General features: G+C 49.9%; 1 protein-coding gene and 1 long non-coding RNA gene across 14 annotated transcripts in view; both read right to left on the reverse strand.

Annotated features, from left to right (window-relative positions):
• ARAP1 (ArfGAP with RhoGAP domain, ankyrin repeat and PH domain 1) overlaps positions 1-23,561 on the reverse strand; it is a 187,946-nt gene that overhangs the window by 84,197 nt on the left and 80,188 nt on the right. For all 13 annotated transcript variants that reach the window (XM_075061840.1, XM_075061841.1, XM_075061842.1 and 10 more), the window contains 3 exons: positions 13,474-13,622; positions 8,333-8,403; positions 6,170-6,273 (listed from right to left, as the gene is read on the reverse strand). In XM_075061840.1, coding sequence (XP_074917941.1) covers positions 6,170-6,273; positions 8,333-8,403; positions 13,474-13,622 — 324 coding nt within the window. The remainder of the gene's footprint in view (positions 1-6,169; positions 6,274-8,332; positions 8,404-13,473; positions 13,623-23,561) is intronic.
• Positions 20,074-22,271, reverse strand: LOC142046135 (uncharacterized). The gene is made up of 3 exons (XR_012655071.1): positions 21,590-22,271; positions 21,099-21,339; positions 20,074-20,511 (listed from the first exon to the last, which is right to left on the reverse strand). It is a non-coding gene; the product is annotated as an uncharacterized LOC142046135 (long non-coding RNA).

Raw genomic sequence — 23,561 nt, forward strand, 5'->3', positions numbered from 1 at the left:
TCACAGCTTCAGATACACTGACCTGTGAAGGCCACAGTTTCCCCTTCCTAAGTTCTGTTCTCTTATTTTATTAAGTTTTTAATGTATTTGTTTTTAAATTGTCCTTTTTTTGCACTGATTTTGTTACAGAATAAAATTCCATTCTTTGGAACACAAACAAATGCTTCCGAGTGCTCTGCACAACGCATAGGATCAGTCACAAACAAAATTAACAGGTGCACTGACAATGTTATATTCCTACATATACAGTGCAGGGCCAGGCAGAACGCACTACTACAACACACACTGCTCTGGCTCACTGTTAAAATGGTCTTTCAAAGCCTGCCTGAGCCACATAGCTCCACACTGCGCTCTTCTAACAGTCCTTGTATCTGGCTGTTCAAAGTCAGCAGACAGCTGCTCCACCTCTGCCCTCTACCCTGATGGAAACTTTTCCCGCTTTGCTTCACAGATATTATGCAGGACACAGTGGGCAGCTAGATCCATTGGGATATTTTTCTCCCTGAGGTCCAATCTTGTGATTAAACAACACCAGTGACCCTTCAAACAACCAAAAGCACATTTGACTGTCTTTCTGCACCTGTTGAGCCGGTAGCTGAATCATTCCTAGGTGCTATCGAGGTGGCCAGTGTACAGCTTCATGAGCCAAATGAGCAAGGAGTAAGCTGGGTCCCCCAGGATCACCACTGACTTTTCAACATTCTCAGTGGTAATCGGATGGGAAAGAAAGGCCCCGCTTGTAGCTTTCTGAACAGGCCTGTGTTCCTAAAAATGCAAGTGTCATATACCTTCCCTGATTGTCCAACACTGACATCAGTGAAGCTTCCCTGGTGATCTACCAGCTCTTGCATAATCACAGGAAAGTAGCCCTTTGTGTTCATCTAGTCAGTGACAAGGTGTTCTGGTCCCAAAATAGGAATATGCGTGCCCTCTATCGCTCCACCACAGTTCAGGATCCTTAGGTGCAAGGCCATCCACTATGTCCTGCACATTGTCCAGAGTCAGAGTCCTGTGTGGCAGGAGGCATATAATGGCCCTGCACGCTTGCATGACAACGGTCTCCATGGTGGATTTCCCAACTCCAAATTGATCCTGACTGACCAGTAGCAATCTGGTATTGCAAGTTCCCACAGTTGCAATCACCACTCGCTTCTCCACTGTCAATGCAGCTCTTATTTTGGTGCTCCTGCGCCAGCAGGCGGGGGTAAGCTTGGCACAGAGATCTGGGAACGTAACTTTGCGCATCTGAAAGTTCAGCAGGCACTGCTTGTCATCCCAAACCCCGCATTACAATGAGATCCCACCAGTCAGGGCCTGTTTCCCAGACGCAGAAGCAGCGCTCCATCACCTACAGCTGCTCCAGGAACACCCCCAACAACCTTGAATTGATTCTCGTTATGTGCCACAGCCATCTGTCGTCCAAGAAATCGTCATGTTCCCCATTCGTTTGGTTTTCTTGCAGCTCTACACACCCTCCAGAATCGTGCACTCCGTGCTTGCAACGCTCATAACAATAGGGCAGAGCTCTGCAGGCTCCTTGCTTCTGTTGAGATGGCAGACAGCAAGAAGGGCTGTGTGGGTTTTTGGGGTTTTGCAGAAAAGTGCAAAAATTATGAGATACAGATGCCACTATCGGTTGGAGACAGTTGCAAACTAGGAAGTTGACCGCATGTGTGACGAAGTGGGAATGTTCTTGCTGTGTTATGTGAATGCTGAGTGGGGAGTATTGACCTGGAAAGTTGTACTGGGACGGTCTGCCCTGGGGAAGGGAGCATACCTGAGCATGTAACACTGGTCTACAATTTTTGAGAAGTCGTCTGCTTCAGAGATGAAATGTGGTATTTATTATATATTTTGATGTGCTGAATTCAAATATGACAATTAAAACAACTGATTGGCTACTGTTTCTAAGATATTTAAGTTTTTAAATTTTATGTCTATGTATATTGTGTAGATAGTAGAGTTTTAATCATAAATTGTAAACCTAGGTCTTTTCATGTGTTTATGGTTGCTTACATGATATATTTCACCTGTCCTGTTTATGTAACACTTTTAAAAATCAGCAAAAGGGTTATATAAATAAATTTATTATGAAACAAAAGGCAAAAAACTATTAAATGTACATAGTTTAGTCCTATTCAGTTGTCTGGCTACTTCGGCGCTTCTTGGCTTGTCTCTTGTATTCATTAAATGGAGCATCTCTTGTCACTGTCCAGCAATAGTCTGCAAGCATTGATGGGCTCCATTTGCCCTGATAGCGTTTCTCCATTGTTGCAATGTCCTGGTGAAATCGCTCGCCGTGCTCGTCGCTCACTGCTCCGCAGTTCGGTGGAAAAAAATCTAGATGAGAGTGCAAAAAATGTATCTTTAGTGACATGTTGCAACCAAGGCTTTTGTATGCCTTGAGGAGGTTTTCCACCAACAACCTGTAGTTGTCTGCCTTGTTGTTTCCGAGAAAATTTATTGCCACTAACTGGAAGGCTTTCCATATGCCGTCTTTTCCTTGCCACGCAGTGCATGGTCAAATGCATCATCTCGAAGAAGTTCACAAATCTGGGACCAACAAAGACACCTTCCTTTATCTTAGCTTCACTTAACCTTGGAAATTTTCCACATGGAGGTACTTGAAAGCTGCTTGTGTTTTGTCAATGGCCTTGACAAAGTTCTTCATCAGACCCAGCTTGATGTGTAAGGGTGGTAACAAAATCTTCCTTGATTCAACAAGTGGTGGATGCTGAACACTTTTTCTCCAGGCTCCAATGACTGTCGGAGTGGCCAATCTTTCTTGATGTAGTGGGAATCTCTTGCACGACTATTCCCATTCGCAGAGAAAACAGCAGTACTTTTTGTATCCAGTCTGCAGACCAAGCAAGAGAGCAACAACCTTCAAATCGCCACAAAAGCTGCCACTGATGTTGGTCATAGTTTATGCACCTCAAAAAGTTGTTTCTGTTGTCATAGGTTTCCTTCATATGGACTGCATGACCAACTGGAATTGATGGCAAAACATTGCCATTATGCAGCAAAACAGCTTTAAGACTCGTCTTCGATGAATCAATGAACAGTCTCCACCTCATCTGGATCGTGAACGATGATTTGAGGGCTGCCATCACACCATCGATGTTGTTGCAGGCTACAAGATCACCTTCCATGAAGAAGATATGGGACAAGATCCTTTTGACGGTCACGGAACATTGGAAACCCTAACATCACCTGCCAGGAGATTCCCACTGCTGTAGTCTGGAGCTCAACAACAGCTAGACTAGAGCCAATCAACAATTTTAAGCATCATTTTCGTTCTCAGTGACCCAGAATTAGTAAAGTTTGACTACATTTATTTCAGAAGCATTTTGGCTGTAGAGCAGTGTAACCTGAGAACCCAGGACGGGGGTTGAAGGCCAGGTGACACCTCTGCCCGGGACACTGAACAAAGGACACAAAGGCTGGGGGAGGAGCCGGGGGGAGGCTGAGTAAGAGGCTGCGGGGGGAGTTTTCAGTTTGAAGCTGGCTGGGAAATGGAGAGGGGCGCCCCGACGGGGCTTCGGCTTCCCAATGCAGCTGAGACCTCCCTAACTAAAGGGGGTCCTGTTGTCTGTACTGGTAAGACCTGTTTTGGACCGTGTTTCTGTCATCTAAATAAATCCGTTTTACTGGCTGGCTAAGAGTCACGTCTGACTGTGAAGTGGGGGTGCAGGACCCTCTGGCTTCCCCAGGACCCTGCCAGGGCGGGCTCGCTGTGTGAAGCACACGGAGGGGCATATGCTCAATGCTCCAAGGGAAAGGAGGCTCCCCAGAGTCCTGACTGGCTTTGTGGGGAGCAGTTCCAGAGCATTGCCCAGGACTCCGTGACCCCATGCTCCCAGTCAGCGCTGTGCAATTCATTTCAATCCCATCATGCATTGTCAAAACTTCCCAAAATACAGAGCGCTGGATGGTGGCAAGTTGCAAGTGGGATCCCTACCCATAGTGCACCACACTCTGCATCGATACAAGCACTCAGACTAAGTATATACTCCAGTAAAACAAGGAGCCAAGTATGCACACTCACAAACAATGTACTGACTGCAGTGGCTTTATGCTGACGTATCTTGAGTCAACATATGTTTGTAGTGTAGATGTGGCCTCAGGAAAGTTAATTCAAATTAACTAAAGGTGTGAATTTAAAGCAGATTGGTTAAACAGCATTAAATCCATGTGCGAGTGCTCTTACTCTGAATTAAAGTGACTTTAATTCAGTTTAGCTGAATTCACTTCCAAAGTGAATTAAATGGAACCAAATGAAAGAGAACAGGACTGCTAACAAGTTCGGTAGCAAGGACAAGCAAGCTGTTTTGGTCTCTCTTGGCTGGTCTCAGTACTAGCAGAAGCAGCAGAGTATCCTGTGGCACCTTATAGACTAACAGACGTTTTGAGCATGAGCTTTCGTGGGTGAATACCCACTTCGTCAGACGCATGTAGTGGAAATATCCAGGGGCAGGTATATATATGCTAGCAAGCAAGCTAGAGATAATGAGGTTAGTTCAATCAGGGAGGGTGAGGCCCTGTTCTAGCAGTTGAGGTGTGAAAACAAAGGGAGGAGAAACTGGTTCTGTAATTGGCAAGCCATCACAGTCTTTGTTTAATCCTGAGCTGATGGTGTCAAATTTGCAGATGAACGGAACCTCAGCAGTCTGTCTTTTGAGTCTGGTCCTGAGTTTTTTTTGCTGCAGGATGGCCACCTTAAGGTCTGCTATAGTGTGGCCAGGGAGTTGAAGTTTTTCCTACAGTAGGAAAAACCTGTAGGAGAACACTTCAACCTCCTGGCCACACTATGGCAGGACACTCTTAAGGTGGCCATCCTGCAGCAAAAAAACTTCAGGACCAGACTTCAAAGAGAAACTGCTGAGCTTCAGTTCAATTGCAAATTTGACACCATCAGCTCTGGACTAAACAAAGACTGTGAATGGCTTGCCAATTACAGAACCAGTTTCTCCTCCCTTGGTTTTCACACCTCAACTGCTAGAACAGGGCCTCACCCTCCCTGATTGAACTAACCTCGTTATCTCTAGCTTGCTTGCTAGCACATATATACCTGCCCCTGGATATTTCCACTTCATGCGTCTGACGAAGTGGGTATTCACCCACGAAAGCTCATGCTCCGAAACGTCTGTTAGTCTATAAGGTGCCACAGGATTCTCTGCTGCTTTTACAGATCCAGACTAACACGGCTACCCCTCTGATACTTGAGTACTAGCAGAGACACCTCTAGAAAAGATCCCAGCGCTGCAACAGGCTTCCCCCTCCCCCTCCTTCTGGCTCCCGTCCACTCCCAGGGCTCCTACATTCAATCTCCTCCCATCATCACCAGAGACTTCCATACTCTCCCCTTCTCCTGCAGTGCTCAGCACCCCCAAAGGCCGAGCCCAATCCTCGCCCCCACCTCTCTGCTTCAGGCCACACACCACAAAGACTCCACAAGAAGGCAGCCCGACCATCCAGGCCTCTCCAGTTTGCTAGTCCCCCCCGGGGCCTGGCCTGGGAAGGGAGGCAGGACAAGAGAACAGCACACAGCAGGCAGCACTTAGCTGTTTGCAGGTTTCAGGGTGCAGGGAAGCTCCCTTCGAACACCGGCCAGGGCTTCTGCTGCCCTTGTGGTCAGATCTGCTGAATGGGCGGCCAGCAGCCTGAGCCTGCCTGAGAGGGAGGGATGTGTGGAGAGGGGAGGGTGACTGGCTCTGAGCTGCTCAGGGTTAGAGGAGTCTGCAGAGGCCTCCACAGCGGCGGACGCCATGGTGATCCCTGCGGTAGGACAGGCCGAAGCCAGGCCGGGTCCTTTGGGTAAAATCAAATGCAAAGGGCCAGATCCTGCTCTCAGCGATGTCAGGGTAAATCCAGAGTTGCACCACTCCCTTCAGAGGAGTGGCTCCGGATTTACACCAGTGTCACTCAGAGCGGATAACAAGCTCATGTGAGAAACAAGATGCTTTTAAGTAGCCAAGGATCTGCTGGCCCAGCCTAGATCTCCTAGGGCCTGCATATGTAATGCTTGGCACTGCCGCCCTTCCGAGGCTGCTGTCAGCCGCCTGACTGGTCCCTCACTGGCTCCATAATTCACCACAGCAGGGGAAGCACAGAGGAGGACGAATACATGCACACACGGAGGAGCAAGAGCAGGAGGAGGGATCCCTACTTGGCAGCTGGCTGGTCGTAATAGTCTTCAATGAGCTCGTCCTCGCTGAACAGGCTGTTGACACGCTCTGAGCGCAGCCGCCCCCTCATGGTCTCGGCATCGTCCTGCAGAGACAGAGACAGAGACAGGGAAGTTGACGCGGAGCAGCCCTTTCTGTTTCTAGTTCCCTGCTGCCAGCGAGGCTGGCCGAGATGAAGCAGTCCCGCACCCCTGCATGCTCTGCCCACGTTGCTGCTCATGCAGACAGACCTGCGCTTGCATGAGCATCTTGCTAACTCACGTCCCAACCGCAGCGACGCTGCTGCAGCACCGGCCCGCCGCCTGCGTCATTACCCTGGGTTCCTCCAAGCGGGCTTGTGCACCCATGCCGAAGCCTGCGCTGCTGCGGGATTACTGCCGCTGTACGTGAGTTGGCTAAAGTGACGCAAGCTCAAGTACGTCTACACGCGCTGCGCCCATGCCCCGCAATGGCAGTGTAGACACACCACGTGTCAGAACAGAGCAGCAAAGAGAAACTGACCAGCTCTGGGAAATGTCAGAGATCTAGCTGATGAGTGAGGCTGAGTCCCCTGGGGGACTACCCAGCCCAAAGGGGGAGGGACAGGGAGGAGACGGGGCCATTGTGAGCACAAACCCCACCCCATCCCGGCACATTTACACAGACACACCCCTCCCAGCCAGTTCCTCAGACACACAATGTGGGGAACATCCTCAGCATGGCCAGGATCCACTCAGAGAGTGAGACAGTGCACGCCATGGGTTCACAGGTCGCCTCCGGGAGTGACTCAGGTTTACTTCCTTCATTGGCGTGAATCTGGGGCTCAGAAAAAGCCAGGCCTGCTAAAGGCAGAGGATGTACAAGCTTCTCCCACACAGCTCTGTGGATGCCGCTCACTCCTGACCTGCAGCCCCTTTGCTACGCCAGTACTGGGTCCCTACTCAGCTTTGCCAATACTCACCAATCCCGACTTGCAGCGCCCCCTGCTATTCCGGCCCTGGGCCTCTCTTGGACAGAGGCGGCCAGTTGTGCTAGACTGTGATTACAGGAGGAGATGGATCTAGCTGGAGACCAAACCCACAGCACATCATTCCTGAACCCAAGCTCTCAGACAGGAAAGGCCAGTGCCTGTAACTGATAGCCCCCCTCCAACTTCCTAGCTTTTCTGCCCCACCCCACGCCTCTCCCCAGCCTCAGAAGAGCATGCACCGCCCTCACAGTACAGGGAAGTGCAGCTGGAGGTAGGGGTTGGCTGTGGGCACTTCATTTATAGAAATCAAAATTGCTGCGTTGGGCTTTGGTGAAAAGTTCTGCATTTCCTCTCTGGCGGAGAGGAGCATGCACAGACACAGACACACATGCACACAAGCAGCCCAGCTCAGCACAAATGTCCACACACCCCCACCACAAACTGATGGTCACTACACCAGAGGCAGCTCACACTGAATCGAGGGTGCATTTATTCAGGAACCTAGGCAAGGATCCTCAGAGGTGTTTAGGCTCCTCTTACTATCACCAACTCTGGGAGCCTGGCACTCCTCAGCATTGCCTCTGATTTGCAACTCGAGAGCCCATGGGGCTGGCATTAGAACAGACAGAATTGAAATGTGTCTCTGTGAATCAGCTGTGGCCAGTCAAAGGTAGAGCTGGGCCTCATGCTCTCTAGGGTCGCCCCTGAAAGCAGCATTTCTGCTCTCCTGTCCCAACAGCGACCCAAGTCCCTTCAAGTCCTAACTCACGCCATCAGTGGCAGGAGTGTTAGACAGGCATTATCCCCTGTGCCACAGACAAAATTGGGTAACAAATTTGCCTCCCTCAAATTCCGCTACAGTTTCAATTAGATGCAGCATTCTTCGCTTCCTGCACCAAAGCATTGTGCAGCGTTGCTGTGTGCTGTTAACAACTGCTACGTTCCACGCCAGAGTTGGTTGCATTTCAGCAGTGAGTGTCCGAGCCCTGGACACTCCCTGGTCCTTTAGAATGAACGCCACGGTATAAAGTTAATGAGATCATCTGATTTTTCCACCCCACACCTCCTTTCCAAACAACATTGGGGCTGTTTTCCCTCTTCTTGTCTTATAAAATGGAAGACAGGACAGACAGACAGACCAACCCACTGAGAGAGCTGAAAAGCCCAGACACTCTGCACTGTATTATGAGCCAACCTTGTCACTCATTTCTCCTGAAGCAGCTGCCAATTCCTCCTCCCACGGGGGTTCTTCATAATCAGAGTCGTCTGTGAAGAGACACAAAGGGAGGCTGAGAAACATTGTTCATTCAAAAGGGGGTTCAGGGAGCACGCACCCCAAGATTGCTGTGCTCCTGCACTCAGCCAGGTAGCAACACAGCTCTCCCAGCAAGAGGCAACATTGTCTGGTGGGAGGGCACTTGGGTGGGATTCAGGTGGTTTGGGCTCTGCTACACACCCCCTGGGTGACCCTGCCCATGGGACTTCACCTCTTTGTGCCTCAATTTCCCAAATGAGACTGTAAATTGTCTGTAAAATGAGACTAATTTTGCCAAGCACGCTGAGACCCTTCCATGAACGACACTAGGGTTGGGAAAAGGCTTTCTGTGAACGGCTTCTGAAGGTCACACTCTGCAACAGCTGTCATCCAGCACTCTCTGCTCTTTGCTGTCTGGCAGTGCCGCACTCATTTCCCCTCTGATTCCCACAGCACCCAGGGGCTTTACACATCACAAGGTCACAGAAGTGTCGGGCTGGAGGGACCTCAAGAGGTTACCATTTCCAGCCCCCTGTGCCGAGGCAGGACCAAATAAACCCAGAGCAGCCCTGACCAGGAGTTTCTCCAGCCTGGTCTTACAAACATCCAGTGAGGGGATTCTACAACCTCCCTCGGAAGCCTGTTCCAGATCTTAACTATCCTGTGAGTTAGAAAGCTTTCCTTAAATCTCCTTTGCTGCAAATTAAGCCCATTGCTTCTTGTCCTACCTTCAGTGACATGGAGAACAATTGATCGCTGTCTCTTTAGAACAGCCCTTAACAGATTTGAAGAGTGTTCTCAGGTCCCCCTCAGTTTTCTTTTCTCAAAACTAAACGTGCCCAGTATTTTTAACCTTTCCTCACAGGTCAGGTTTTCTAAACCTTTTATCATTTTTATTGATCTCCTCTGGACTCTCTCCAATTTGTCCTCATCCTCCCTAGAGTGTGGCACCCAGAACTGGACACAGTTCTCGAGCTGGGGCCTCACCAGTGCCGAGTAGATTGACCTCCTGTGTCTTACGTCCAACACTCCCGTTAACACATCATTTGAATCCCTCTCCTAAGAGCCTGAACCGGAAATCAGTGGGCATTTGTCTGATGACTGCAGGATTGAAGCCTAAATTAGACAGAGCACAGGGGAGGAATGACAGACAGTCGCCACGGAGGCAAGGTTATGGAAGAACAAGACCATGAGAAAGGGTAGTGGTACATCCTGTTGGTTCCTTTTTTTTGTTTTTCTCCAGAGGAGTTTGTGTTTCTAGAGTGATTTTGAAAGGAGTTTTTTCTTTGCTAATATGCTGAGCTAGTGTTTGATGGAGCATTGAAGACAGGGCTGGCGCTGCAGGGACAAATTGCAAGTGGGTGCAGCCCCTGAGTGCCAGCACTAATCGTCCAATGCAATGAATCAAAGGCTCCATTCAGAAACAGGAGGGAGGTAAGAGCCAGGAGAGAAAAACAAATGGGCCATTTATTTAACCTTTATAAAGAGCGAGAGCTATGGGAACCAGGGTGCTAACTGCCAACGTTAAACACTGCTATGTGGTCACCCGGATTCTAGAGGCAGGTGTGGCTGCTTTCTGGCAAAGCTAACTACATATGAGGTTATTACAGTATCAAATCTGTCCCTCGGTAAAACACCCAGGCCTTGTGTATCCCAGTACCCCAGCCTCTGAAGGAGGAGAATTTCTCCTGGGACCTTGGGATGCTCGAGGCTGGGAGCTAGCGCCCTGAGTTATTTCTTTTTGGAACACCCAAAGCAGGAAGCACTGTTTAGACTCAAGCATTCGAACAACTGAGCTGTAAAAACAAGGCCCTGACCACTTGTCATCCTGAAAGAGCCCGTGGCTGTCTTTGCACGAGCCGGGCACACGTGCCAAATTCCGCAGCATGCAGTGGCTCCAGCCTCCCTTGCTGTTTCATAGGATGAACCCCCTCTTAATTACCCCTCCTCAGTTGAGTCTACAGAGCAATGTGAGGTGTGACTGCAGCTTTGACAGAGATAAATACAGCAGGGGAGCCGCTGGAGCATGGCCGTTGGCACAGGCTAGTCACCCAGGCACTATCTTGCCCGGGGTCCTAGGTACATATTCACATGGCTGTCCTACGCTGCTACCCACGCAGCTATTGCAGAGTGGCTGATGCTTCCCAGCCCAGAGGTGGCTGCATTTCAGTGCTTGGTGAGTGATCCCAGTACAGGCAGACTATAAAGCACTCTGGGTGACAGGTGATATGGAAATGGAATGTCTCAGTTATATGCACACAGAGAAACAGCTGCCTCTTCTCCTGGGGCAGGAGTTTGTTGGGACAACAGGTTTCAGGAGAGAACTACGACCAGTTTCCTCCATCATTGTTCCTTCGGCAATGCAGAAGAGGCACCGATACCCAGTTACAAGGGATGCCATATTTCCTCTGCAGCATGCAGCATTCTGAGCCATTGCTTCCATGACTGCTAAGTCCAGGCCAGGATGTAGGGAGACCCTGTGCAGCCACACGGGGCAGCATCTCCTCCCTCTGTCAGTCTGGGAGCCAGAAGACCTGGGTGTGTCCAGCAGCCTCAATAAAGAAGCCCCTTTCTAGGCCCCACAGCTGAGACCTGTCTCCTCTCGAGTGCCAGAGGGTTTCCAAAGCAGTAAAAACTAAACTGCCCCTGGCATACCCGTAATGCTACACAGCTGGTGCAAGGCAGGCCTGTGAGTTAATGATACTATAGAACATAACTAATTCGCAGAGAGTTTAACTAATTAGGCCTCATTCAGCTTCATGAACTAAGGGCTGATGTGGCCCTAGAGCAGAAGGGAAGTATCACAACCCCCATTTTACATAGGAGAAAACTGAGGCCCAGAGAAGTTGAGAGAGTTGCCCAAGGCCACATAGTGAGTCAGTGACACAGCAAGGAATAGAACCCAGGAGTCCTGAGTTCTAGTCCCATGCTCTAGACATGAGCAGTATTTCTCCCCCTTTACTTTGAGATTTAACCCCTTTGCTGCTGGTTCCCACTCCAGCTTTCCCTCTGCTCAGGTTACCTGTGGGCCTGACCCTGGTCTGCAGGGCAGCCCTGGATGGCAGGTATGCAAGGCAGCGGCAAAGCTGTCAATGCCTCTTGCTGATTGGTCCCCAGGCTTGTCTATCTCATCCAGCTTCACTCAGCAGCTGCGGATGAAATCCCCCACTCTCTTCGTCTAAAGTAGCTGTGATGCTCCGCCGGGGTATCCAGGGATGTGAGGCACCTCACCATCACTTGCCCTTAGTGCAAAGGCACCTTGTTTATGCCTGCCATGGGTCAGCTCCCTGAAACCACCAGCCTCTGGTAGCACAAGCCCTGCCTGCAGGCACATGCCAACACCCACGGCCTCGGAACATTCTTTGCAGTACCCAGCCCCTTCTCACTGGACACTCACAGAACTACCAGGTTGGCTGTTCCCAAAGGAACAGGACATGTCAGCTTGTCAGATTCAACCCGGGACCAGCACTTTGCTCCAAACCACAGCCCTGAGCTAGATGCAGAGTGAAAACCAGAATGCATTTATTCAGAGATTCAAGGGATTGTGAGTATGGACAGTGGAAACAAATTGTTTCATCTCAAACAAAATCATAACACGTTTTCTAGAAACTAAACTTAACTAACAGGTTACCCTCCTGTCTAAAGAAGCTTCTCTCAACCACAGTTTTCTCCAGCATTTTCAGTCAAGTTTGGCTGTGACTTCCTCTTTCGTGAAGCCAACTCGCTGGCTGTTCACTTCCTAGGTGAAGAATGACAAGGTATCTTCTTTGTCCCCCAAATATATTGCAGCAAATATCTGATGTGCATTTTAAGATAGAATCCACCCCGACCCCGTTTACTTTTTCCTATTACTTGTCTCTCTCTGAAGTTTTTACAATCCTTCACTAGCATTTGGTTCAGACCGGCAGCAGCAGGCCCATTGTGAACGACACAATCCTGAAGTTACACATAAACAACTTGATAGATAAACATTTCTTCCCTTACAGAAAACCTGCTTTTCACCTTTCCCCAGGCACAGACCTTAGGAACACAATTTTCAGTACAGATACCTAACCCCTTGCATAACATCCTTACTGGCATTTCTCCGGGACACTGATGACCAGGGTGACCTCAGCTTTTATCTGAGACGTCATGACATTCTTTATTGAACTAGGACAGGGGTCAGCAATCTTTCAGAAGTGCTGTGCCGAGTCTTCATTTAATCACTCTAATTTAAGGTTTCGCGTGCCAGTCATACATTTTGACGTTTTTATAAGGTCTCTCTCTCTAAGTCTATAATATATAACTAAACTATTGTTGTATGTAAAGTAAATAAGGTTTTTAAAATGTTTAAGAAGCTTCATTTAAAATTAAATTAAAATGCAGAGCCCCCCGGACCGGTGGCCAGGACCCGGGCACTGTGAGTGCCACTGAAAATCAGCTCGTGCGCCGCCTTCGGCACATGTACCATAGGTTGCCTACACCTGAACTAGAACATACAGGCCAGGCCCAGGAGATTCCTGTAACTCTCAGCAGCCCCTCTGTGCCCCTCCAACAGTCGGCACTACCTGGTTCTTGGGTCACAGAAGCCCCTGAAGGAAGCTGTGAGGAGCAATGCTTAAGGCTCAGACAGACAGCAAAGCTGAATCCAATTGCTGGATGCTCTGGGATAATTTAGCAGATGATAATACAAATGACTCCCTTTCCTCTTGTCTGTTCTCCTGACAACACGTTGTTTTGCTGGCCCTCTTTTTAGCCTATCCCCTGGGATAAAATTCTCCGCGTTATTTTAGGCCAACTAAACCCTGGCGCTGCGCTGAGAGATGCTAGGAGAGGCCTGCTTCAGAACCATCACTACGTGGTGTAAGAGTCATTGTCGAGTCCCGTGACGTTGTCGGGATTCCTGGCACCCAAAACCTGATCTTGCAACCAGCAAAAATCCCCAGGGTCAAAGCAGGCAAAACTGGGATGCTGCTGCAATGAGTGGGATGAATGGATGGAGGGACAAACAGCACAAAGCCCAAAGGTTATTCAGGGAAGCCCAGTTCACTGCACTAACGCAAAGCTTGAGAAGGGGCGGGTTAACCCTGACACACACTCACCGAACTCCGGCAGGAAGAGATCAACTGGTCTGGAAGGCAGTTCTGGGGGACTCTCTTGTTGTGGTTTCAGAGGAGGAAGGACAGGAAGCAGAGGGGGTGGGACAATAGGCACTGGCTCAGAGGCCTGGCATTCCTCTCTATCAGGAAAGCTGCAAAGAAAAAGAAAGATCCCACGTTAACGCAGACACAAGCCTTCCCCGAATCCCCCTCCTTCCCTTCCCTTCCCATCCCTTCCCTGCATGGCTGCCTTAAAAATCGAGAGCCAGATCTTGATCTCATTGATGCCAGCAGACACCTGGACTCATTCCACTGAAGTGGAAGGAGTGACACTGGATTTGCACTGGGATCACGGGGGTTAGAATCACGGCCTTTGCACTGTGCAAGAGCCAAGCGCTCAGGTGGGCTCAGCAAGCCATGGAGGCATCACCATGAGATCACCATGGGTCACCTCCCAGCACAGACTTCCAATGCACCTCAAGGAAAAAAGAATATTTAACAGCCAAATTGTAGACAGCTGGGATTGTCCCTGTTCCCACCACTAACCACCATCAAAAACCACCCCCACCAACGACGGACGACCACCAAAAGCCCTTCAAATACCACATTCAGCACAAAGCCCTCCAATAGCATGAACACTACAGCGTGGGTAAGGAGCTGCCCAGAACGAGGTGCCACTGCCATTCGCACTTCCTGTTCACCTGACCTGCTGTCCTACCGCTGAAATGGAGGGACTTCCAGAGGTCTTCAGTCTATCCCCCAGCGCTGAGACAGGGCCAAGCAAACAAAGACCAGCCCTGACAGGTTTGTCCAGCCTGGTCTTAAAAACCTCCAGTGCGGGGATTCCACAACCTCCCCCGGAAGCCTGTTCCAGAGCTTAACTATCCTATGAGTTAGAAAGTTTTTCCTGATTTCTGACTTAAATTTCCCTTGCTGCTGATTAAGCCCATTGCTTCTTATCCTACCTCCAGTGGACACAGAGAACAATGGATCACTGTCCTTTTTAGAACAGCCCTTAGCAGATCTGAAGACTGTTACCAGATCCCCCCTCAGTCTTCTTTTCTCAAGGCTCAACATGCTCAGATTTGTAACCTTTCTTCCTATATCAGGATCTCTAAACCTTTGATCATTTTTGTTACTCTTCTCTGGGCTCTCTCCAATTTGTCCACATCTTTCCAGGGCCAAGTACAGCAGGACAATTACCTTCTTTGTCTTACGTACAATAAACCTGTTAATTCACCCCAGAATGATTTTAGCCCTTTTTGTAACTGCATCACATTATCGACTCACATTCAACTTCTGATTCATGATGGCCCCCGGATCCTTTTCAGCAGGCCTACCTCCTATCCAGTTATGCCCCAGTTTGTAATTATGTGTTTGATTTTTCCTTCCTAGATGAGGTATTTTGCACGTGTCTTTATCGAATTTCAGACCAATTCTCTACTGTTCAAGGTCATTCTGAATTCTAACCCTGTCCTCTCAAGTGCTGGCAACACCCCCCCCCCCCAGCTTGGTATCATATGCAAATTTTACAAGCTTCCTCTCCACTCCATTACCATGTCATTAATGAACATATTGAACTGCACTGGACTCAGGACAGACCCCTGTGTGACCTCCCCCCAGAGATACACTCTCACAAATCATTGATAACTACTCTGTGAATATGGTCTTTCACCCAGGTGTGCACAGGGCCGGCTCCAGGCATCAGCGCGCCAAAGTGCATGCTTGGGGCGACATGCCGCGGGGGGCGCTCTTTCGGTTGCCGGGAGGGCGGCAGGCGGCTCCGGTGGACCTCCCACAGGCACGCCTATGGAGGGTCCACTCGTCCCGTGGCTCCAGTGAACCTCCCGCAGGCGTCTTTGCGGAGGGTCCACTGCTCCCGCAGCTCCGATAGAGCATTCGCAGGCACGCCTGCGGGAGGTCCACCGGAGCCGCGGGACCGGCGAGTGGCAGAGCAACCCCTGTGCCGCCATGCTTGGGGCAGCGAAATGGCTAGAGCCGGCCCTGGGTGTGCACTCACCTTTTAGTAATTTAACCCAGACCATATTTCTCTAGTTTGCCCATGAGAATGTCATGTGGGACTGCGTCAAAGGCCTTGCTAAAATCCAGATAAATCACATCTACTGCCCCACCCTCATCCACTAGGCCGCTCACCCTGTCATGAGAGGTCCTGTAGCTGCTTCCTACCTTAGCTCTCATATTCAGTCTCATATGCCATCCTGCAATGTTCCAGGGCTCTCCCTGGACCAAGCATGTCGTTAGTACTGACACAAACTCCACCCTGCACTGCCCACTCCCTAGCTGAGCTGGGCATGCACTGCGCGAAGATATACACAACTATGGTGTCAACAAGCACCCGAGACCCCTCTGCTCACCGCCAATGGTGGAGCTGCTGGAGCATACCACAGCTGGTTAAAGAGTGGACTTCTCTCTCTCTCTCTCTCTCACACACACACACACACACACACACACACACACACACACACACAAAATTAAGTCCCCGGTACAGACAGTAAGTTCTTAAAATGGATCCCAAATACGCAACCACCTCTTCCTGCCTTCTATTTAACAGGAGCATGGCCTTCCACAAGGCTCCAGGTGAGGGGTCAGGAATCTCTTCCTGATTCTGTGGGACTTCGGGCAAGCCATGAATTTGAGCATTTTCATCCTCAGGTGCCTAGTGACAGACATCCAAATCCACAGATTGGTCCCTACATCAGTGGCTGTATTTTCCGAAGTGCTCGGCTCCAACAACTCCCCACTGCAATCAACAAGAACGGCAGGCACCAGCACCTCTCAGAAACAGGCCATTTGTATTCAGGTGCCTACAGATGGATACAGGGGCCTAGTTTTAGGCACCCAACTCAAAAATGTTGTCCACCTTCTCCCCATGACTCAGCTTCCACATAAGAACATCAGAATGGCCAGGCTGGGTCAGACCCATGGTCCATCTAGCCCAGTATCCTGTCTGCTGACAGTGTCTGGCGCCAGATGCTTCAGAGGGAATGAACAGAGCAGGGCAACTTTGAGTGAGCCATTCCCTGTTGTCCAGTCCCAGCTTCTGGAAGTCAGAAGCTTGGGGACACTCAGAGCATAGGGTTTTCATCCCTGACCATCTTACCTAATAGCCATTGATGGACCTGTCCTCCAAGAGCTTATCTAGTTCTTTTTTGAAGCCAGTTATAGTTTTGGCCTTCACAACGTCCCCGGGCAATGAGTTCCACAGGTTGGCTGTGCATTGTGTGAAGAAATACTTCCTTTGGTTTGTTTTAAACCTGCGGCCTGTTCATTTCATTGGGTGACACCTGGTTCATGTGTTATGGGAAAAGGTACTTCCTTCTTCACCATCTGCAAAATATGGATAGTGCCATTTACCCACCCCTTGGGGGGAGAATTAACTGACAAATCTTTGGAGATTCTCAGCTGAAAGCTGCTACATGAGGGCAATGATTTATGATTGGTAGTGAGCAATTTAGGCTAATGAACAAAAAATATAGTGGAAAGACAGAGCCATCCGTGGCCTAAATTGCAGAGCTGTAGAGCAAAGGTGAAGTTGTTTGGGGTGACAGGTGCTTGGCATTTCCACAGAGACACCCTTTCCCAGCAACTTTCTCTTGGGTTGCATTGAACACCAAACCTCTTGGGAACTAGAAATAGAATTCAGCCACAGCTGCCTCCCCATTACTACTTCTCATATTTCCCGCCTCCCAAACAAGCACCACCAGATGGGCAATGCACAGAATGTTTACGGTAAAGATATTCTAAGGACACGAAAGAAGGGAAGTTTCCTCGGGCACAAAAATAGGAGATCTGAGTTTGTTTTCCTTTGTTTTTGTGGAAAGCTTCCCAATCCGGAGACGGAGGCGGCTGTGGAATATCTCCCGGGAGAAGCCCCGGTGCCTGTGAACTCCTCCTTTTCCAAATGTCTGGAAAGTGTCCAGCACCCCAAAGGGCCTGGCCTAAACGACAAGCCAATAATGTCATGTCACAGGAAGGAGGATGGCTTGGTGGTTAAGGCCCTGGCCTGGGACTTAGAACATCCAGGTGCAACTCCCAGTACTCATACACGTTCCTTGGGTGGCTTTGGCCAAGCAACTTAACCTCTGTGGGCCTAGTGCCCCATCAGTCAAGTGGGGCTAATGACGCTTCCTTCTCCCACCCTTTGTTGCTGTTGTCTACTTAGACCAGGGGCGGGCAAACTTTTTGGCCTGAGGGCCACATTGGGTTTCTGAAATTGTATGGAGGGCCAGTTAGGGGAGGCTGTGCTGCCCCCGATCCGCCCCCTCCCACTTCCCGCCCCCCTCACAACCCCGACCCATCCAACCCCCGCTGCTCCCTGTCCCCTGACTGCCCCCTGGGGCCACCTGTCCCTTATCCAACCTCCCCTCTCCCCTCTCCCTTACCATGCCACTCAGAGCAGCAGGAGCTTGCAGCTGGGAGCCAGCCACACCACCTGCACTGCCCGGCAGGAGCAGCGGGCCAGAACGCTGGCACTGCGACGCGCTGCGGCTGCAGGGGAGAGGCCGGGGGCTAGCCTCCCTGGCAAGGAGCTCGGGGATGGGCAGGACAGGCCCACAGGCCATAGTTTGCCCACCTCTGCCGTAAGCTCTTCAGCAGGGCAGGGAGTCTGTCTCAGCATGGGTGTATAGAGCCTAGCAGCACAATGGCATCTCTAGGTGCTACTGTAATATAAGTACTAATTACATCCAAAATTCAGGTTGCAAAGCCAAACATTTAGAAGTCATGAAACACCAGCAGGAAAGTTGCCCGCGCAACCTTATTTCAGCCCCCTTGTGCATAACGATATGGTCTTTATTTACATGCTCCCACACTATTTTTTCCACAGGACTGCCACCTCCTTCAGTTATTCAGCATTTCTTTTTATCCTTCTCATTCAATACGTGGTGCAGGCTTTATTTACCACATGCCACCCAAATCTGGCAGGGCCTACAGAATTACTAATTTCCTGCTGGGTGTTTCTATGGTGCTCTCCCCATAGTGTTTGAGCGCTTCACAGACATTCAGGAATTTTTCTTTGTGCAGGGGATAGTCTTATTATAGATGGGGAGCTGAGGCACAGAGAGATTAAGGCTGCAATTATCAACAGCGACAACTAATTTGAGACACGTAGGCCCTGATTTTTCAGAGTACTCACCGACAGAAATCGAGCCCATAAAAGATATTTTCTCACACGCCTCATCTCTTTCTTCAGAGTAGCAGCCGTGTTAGTCTGTATCCGCAAAAAGAACAGGAGTACGTGTGGCACCTTAGAGACTAACAAATGTATTTGAGCATAAGCTTTCGTGGGCTACAGCCCACTTCATCGGACGCATAGAATGGAACGTAGACTGAGGAGATATATACACATACAGAGAACATGAAAAGGTGGGAGTTGCCCAACCAACTCTAAGAGGCTAATTAATTAAGATGAACTGTTGTCAGCAGGAGAAAAAAAACTTTTGATATCTAGTACTATCAATTTAGGCTTAAATAGAGACTGGGAATGGCTAAGCCATTACACACATTGAATCTATTTCCCCATGTTAAGTATCTTGTCAAACTGTCTGAAATGGGCTATCTTGATTATCTCTACAAAAGCTTTTTTTCTCCTGCTGACAACAGCTCATCTTAATTAATTAGCCTCTGAGAGCTGATTGGGCAACTCCCACCTTTTCATGCTGTATGTATGTATATATATCTCCTCACTATATGTTCCATTCTATGTGTCCGACGAAATGGGCTGTAGCCCACGAAAGCTTATGCTCAAATAAATGTGTTAGGGTTTGGCTACACTTGCAGCCGTACAGTGCTGGGAGTTATAGCTGTTTTCGTACCTCTGTGTAGGGAAAGCGCTGCAGCGTGGCCACACTGACAGCTACCAGCGCACTGTCGTGGCTACATTTGCAGCATTTGCAGCGGTGTTGGGAGTGGTGCATTATGGGCAGCTATCTCAGCGTTCAAGTGGCTGCAATGTGCTTTTCAAAAGAGGGGGGTGGAGTGTGACAGGGAGCGTGGTGGGGGGAGAGGAATGGATTTTTGGAGCAGACACTGTGTCAGCTCCCAGCCTTGCAAATTCCGACCACTTCCCCCACCCCTCTCTCATTCACTCTTAAATGCAAATAGCCTTCAGACCAGATAAGCAGCTGCTCCGACGGACTCCCTTCCCCCCCCCACCCCCCGCTGTGCTGTTTCTCTCTTCAAGCAAACACTAGCTGTGGACATTCCCTGCCTGCCTCTGCTCGACCAAACAGTAGCTGTGTTTATTTTTTAGATAAGCAGCTCCCTGAGCCCCGAGTTCACAACAAAACAAAGAGAGTTCTTTAGTTAAAAGCATTATGGGAAAATTCCAGAGGTCAGTTACAGCGTAGTAAGATTAATCACTGTTTACACTGGCACTCCAGCGCTGCAGCACCAACGCTGTTCTCTTTATTCCTCTCGTCCATGTGGAGTACAACCAGTGCTGTAGCCAGGGAGATACAGCGCTGTATTTGCCTTGCCAGTGTGGATGGGGAGTATGTTGCAGCACTGTAAAGCCACTACCAGCGCTGCAACTCTCCAGTGTAGCCAAGGCCTTAGTCTCTAAGGTGCCACAAGTGCTCCTGTTCTTTTTGCTCATCTCTCTTAGAATTTTTATGGCACATTCGATGCCCAGAGCTCAGCTCCCGTCGACCTAAGTTGCAGCTGTGAGTGCTCAGTCCTTCTGCAAATCTGTTCCCTGGTGTCTTGGGTTGGGAAGCCAGAAAATGAGGAAGACACAATTAGTGGTCAACTATGAGCACTGTGGTTTAAGTGATTTACCCAGCATCAAGCAGGAGCTCTGACAGAAGCAGGGAAAGATTCCACTTCTCCGGGGCAACATTCAATTTCCTTGGGCACAGGTCCACCCCTTCTCTTTCTGCAGCCCCTGCCTCGTTCACTGGACATCTTCAAACTTCTGCAACGAATGAGGCAGGGATCCTGCAGACAACAGCCTCCTTCACTACACAGCCCTGATTCAGCCCCAGTGCAGATGCATCCCATGCACTGAATGAGGCTGGGGTCCTGTGTAATAAATAGGATGTGATCGTGTCATTAACGACTATATCACAATGCATATGTCAATGGTCCCCAAACTTTTCGGGGTCGTGTCCCCCCTTGCCCAGTCTGTGTGCCCCCAGAGTCGGGGCTGGGAGTGGGGCCACGGCTCCAGGGGAGAGGGGGACGCTGACAAGGGTAAGGGTGGTCAAGGCTGTGGCTGCAACTTGGGGTGACTCTGGGGCCAGGAGCAGGGCCAGGAATGGGGCCGCAGCCAGGGGCTAAGACCAGGGCCAGGTGCTAAACCACTGCAGGGACCAAGGCTGGGAGTCGGGACCCTGGCAGAGGGCGGGGCCGGAGCAGAGCTGGGAGCAGAGCAGGACTGAGTGGCACTCCCTCTCTACCCCATGGGGGGTGGCCTGGGCCCTACCAAGCCCCCTCAAATGTTCCTACACACACACACACCCCACAGTTTGGGGACCTCTGGCCAAATTAATTTTACATTGGCAACCTTAATTCTAGCATTTCCCAATTTTTGAGTGCTTGACTTTGCAACTCCAACTTTCTTTTAATGTCGTTTTTTGGGTGCAATTTCCTAATTTTAAAAAACAAACCTGAAAACACAGAAATTCCATCACATGGAGCTGGATTGACTGAGAACTTGGGTCATCAGCAGGGTTTGGGCCTTTAGAGCCCCCCTAAGTGGTAGCAGTAGAAGGCTATTATTGTCTGTGTGGCCCACTCACTAGACGTAGGGTGACACACACCCATTTCACAAGAGGGTTTCATAGCTATTTGCTGACAGACGAGGAAAGTGGAGACTCAGGACAGAACTCCCAGGTTCAAGTCCAGGATCTGGAAGGGAGTGTGATTTAGTGGTTACAGACCACTTCTATCCCTGTATGTCCAGCCTATCTTTGCAACCCTCTGCTCCAAACGCCACACCTCAGCTACTGTCCTCTGCTCCCAACCATCCCCTTAGTTGATTCCTGTCCCCGCCTCCTCTGCTGCCCCCATCAGTTCCTGTCCCGCTCCCCTTCTGCTCCTCGACACCCTCTGGCTCACATAACCCCCACTCCTCCTCATTTCTCACCCCTCTGCATACTGTGTGGCTGTTTCCTCCTCCTCCTCCTCGCTGCCTGGGAACAGCAGCAGGGGCATTGAGAACACTAGAGAGATAGGCTCTCAGTACCCATGCCTGGCACAGCAGCCACTGGCATCCAGGAGCTGCAACTCCAGGGCAAGTCCTGCTCAGCCTCTGCAACTCCCGGACTGGCGCATGCTCAGTCATTCTGCCAAATGACACATGCATCATCCAGTCACATGCAGGAGCTGTGAGGATGGTGGAGCATGCTCGGTGCAGATGGAATCTTTGGGGAATTTAACACCACTCTAATAAGTCTCTATCAAACATTTGCAACTTGGGTGAATTTTCATAGAAACAGCAAAAGGCACATCCCTGACCCCAGGGCAAACTCCCTGCCACATTCCAAGTCCCTGTTCCAAAACACGGAGGCACTAGAGCTTCTCAACAAAGTGTTTGTAAGAGGTTTTTTTTTTCAACAAGGGCAAAACAACATATATTCCCATAACATTCTTCAAAAAGGCTGAATAATTTTAGCTAAAACTTCCCAACTATACTCAGCCTGAGGCAGACACCTAGCACAGAAAATTTCAGCCTGAACGGTTAAAGTTTGGCAGTGTTATAAGCAACTGAAAACAAAGTCTCATATAGGGAAGTTGGGCAACTTTAACTATAGGCAGCACTATCTAGGGAAGACTCTTGGACTAGATACCTTTCAGTCAGGGCTACACACATGGGCCCGACCCAGTGTGGCTCCAGATCCAAGCTGCCACAGAGTGCTCAGGTGTCCAGTGCAGGGGCTTGCCGCAGGGCCTCTCTCTCCAGTTCACACCCGGGTCAGCACATACAGCAGAGCAGACTCAGTAGCTCTGTTTACTTGGTTGGGGGAAAAAGGTCTGGGGGAATAATCAAACCAGACTCCTCTCTTTCTCTGAGTGACCTCATTTCTCAGCAGCTGTTTCTATAAAAACAAGCCCGCACACATTCATAGACTGGCAAAACAGCTGGTGCAGAGGGCAGAGTGGAGTCCTGTGGGCACTTTGCCCTGCAGTTCGGGATGAGCACTGCAAAGATCCCCTCACCCCCAAAGCAACACAGCTGCTCTCTGCATCACCAGGACCCCGTCGCTGCCATCGTCTGGCAAAGTAGAGCCTCAGTGAATCTGGTGGTGCTGAGCCCAGCAGTGAGTTAAAGGCAGAGCTGACTGCACTGTACAGGCTAGAGTGTATGTACACCCCCATCCTTCTTTGCAGGACTGAACCAGGACTGCCCAAATGTGTGCCATAGCCCTATATGGCTAATGGGGATTCTCCTTTAGCTCAAGTGGTCGGGGCCTAGACTTTTGGAGCAAGAACATCTGGGTTCTATTTCTGGTGCTGCATCCATGCTATTGCTAAGCAGCATAACAACAACTGGGCAGGCCCTGGGAGGCCATGGGTTTGTTGTATTTTATATATACATATTTTATATTTCATCCTTAAGACTCCATTAGCATTATACCAATTTCTAAGGCATCTGTCAGTGTCTAAGCACGATTACATGGGTCTAAAGGGACACCAAGTCTCTCATTAAAGAGAAAACAAGCTCTCAGCCCCAGCCCCCTGAGATATCTTTCCCTTCCCAGCTGCAGCCACTCTCCTGTTTAGGTGTTAGGAGAAATCTTACGGAAAGGGAGGAGTGTAGCAGGGGGCAGTTGCAGAGCGTGGGAGCTCCACCAATCATCTTAGCATCACATCCTCAAAGCACCAGACGAACACGAGCTAACTAACCCTCCCAATACCCCTGCCAACGCCATCATCCCCATTTTAACACTGGGGGAAACTGAGGCCCGGGGGCAACCAAGTGGCTTTCCCAGAGGTGCAGAGGAAGTCCACGCCAATGTCTGATTTGAACTGAGGAATGCCAGGCTCGCAGCCCAGCACTTGGAGCACTGGATACACTGGATTTAAAGGTTAAAAGGAAATAATCACTCTCTCATTCCATATCTGCTCAG

Source organism: Chelonoidis abingdonii, chromosome 1, assembly GCF_003597395.2.
Source record: "Chelonoidis abingdonii isolate Lonesome George chromosome 1, CheloAbing_2.0, whole genome shotgun sequence".
NCBI lineage: Eukaryota > Metazoa > Chordata > Testudines > Testudinidae > Chelonoidis > Chelonoidis abingdonii.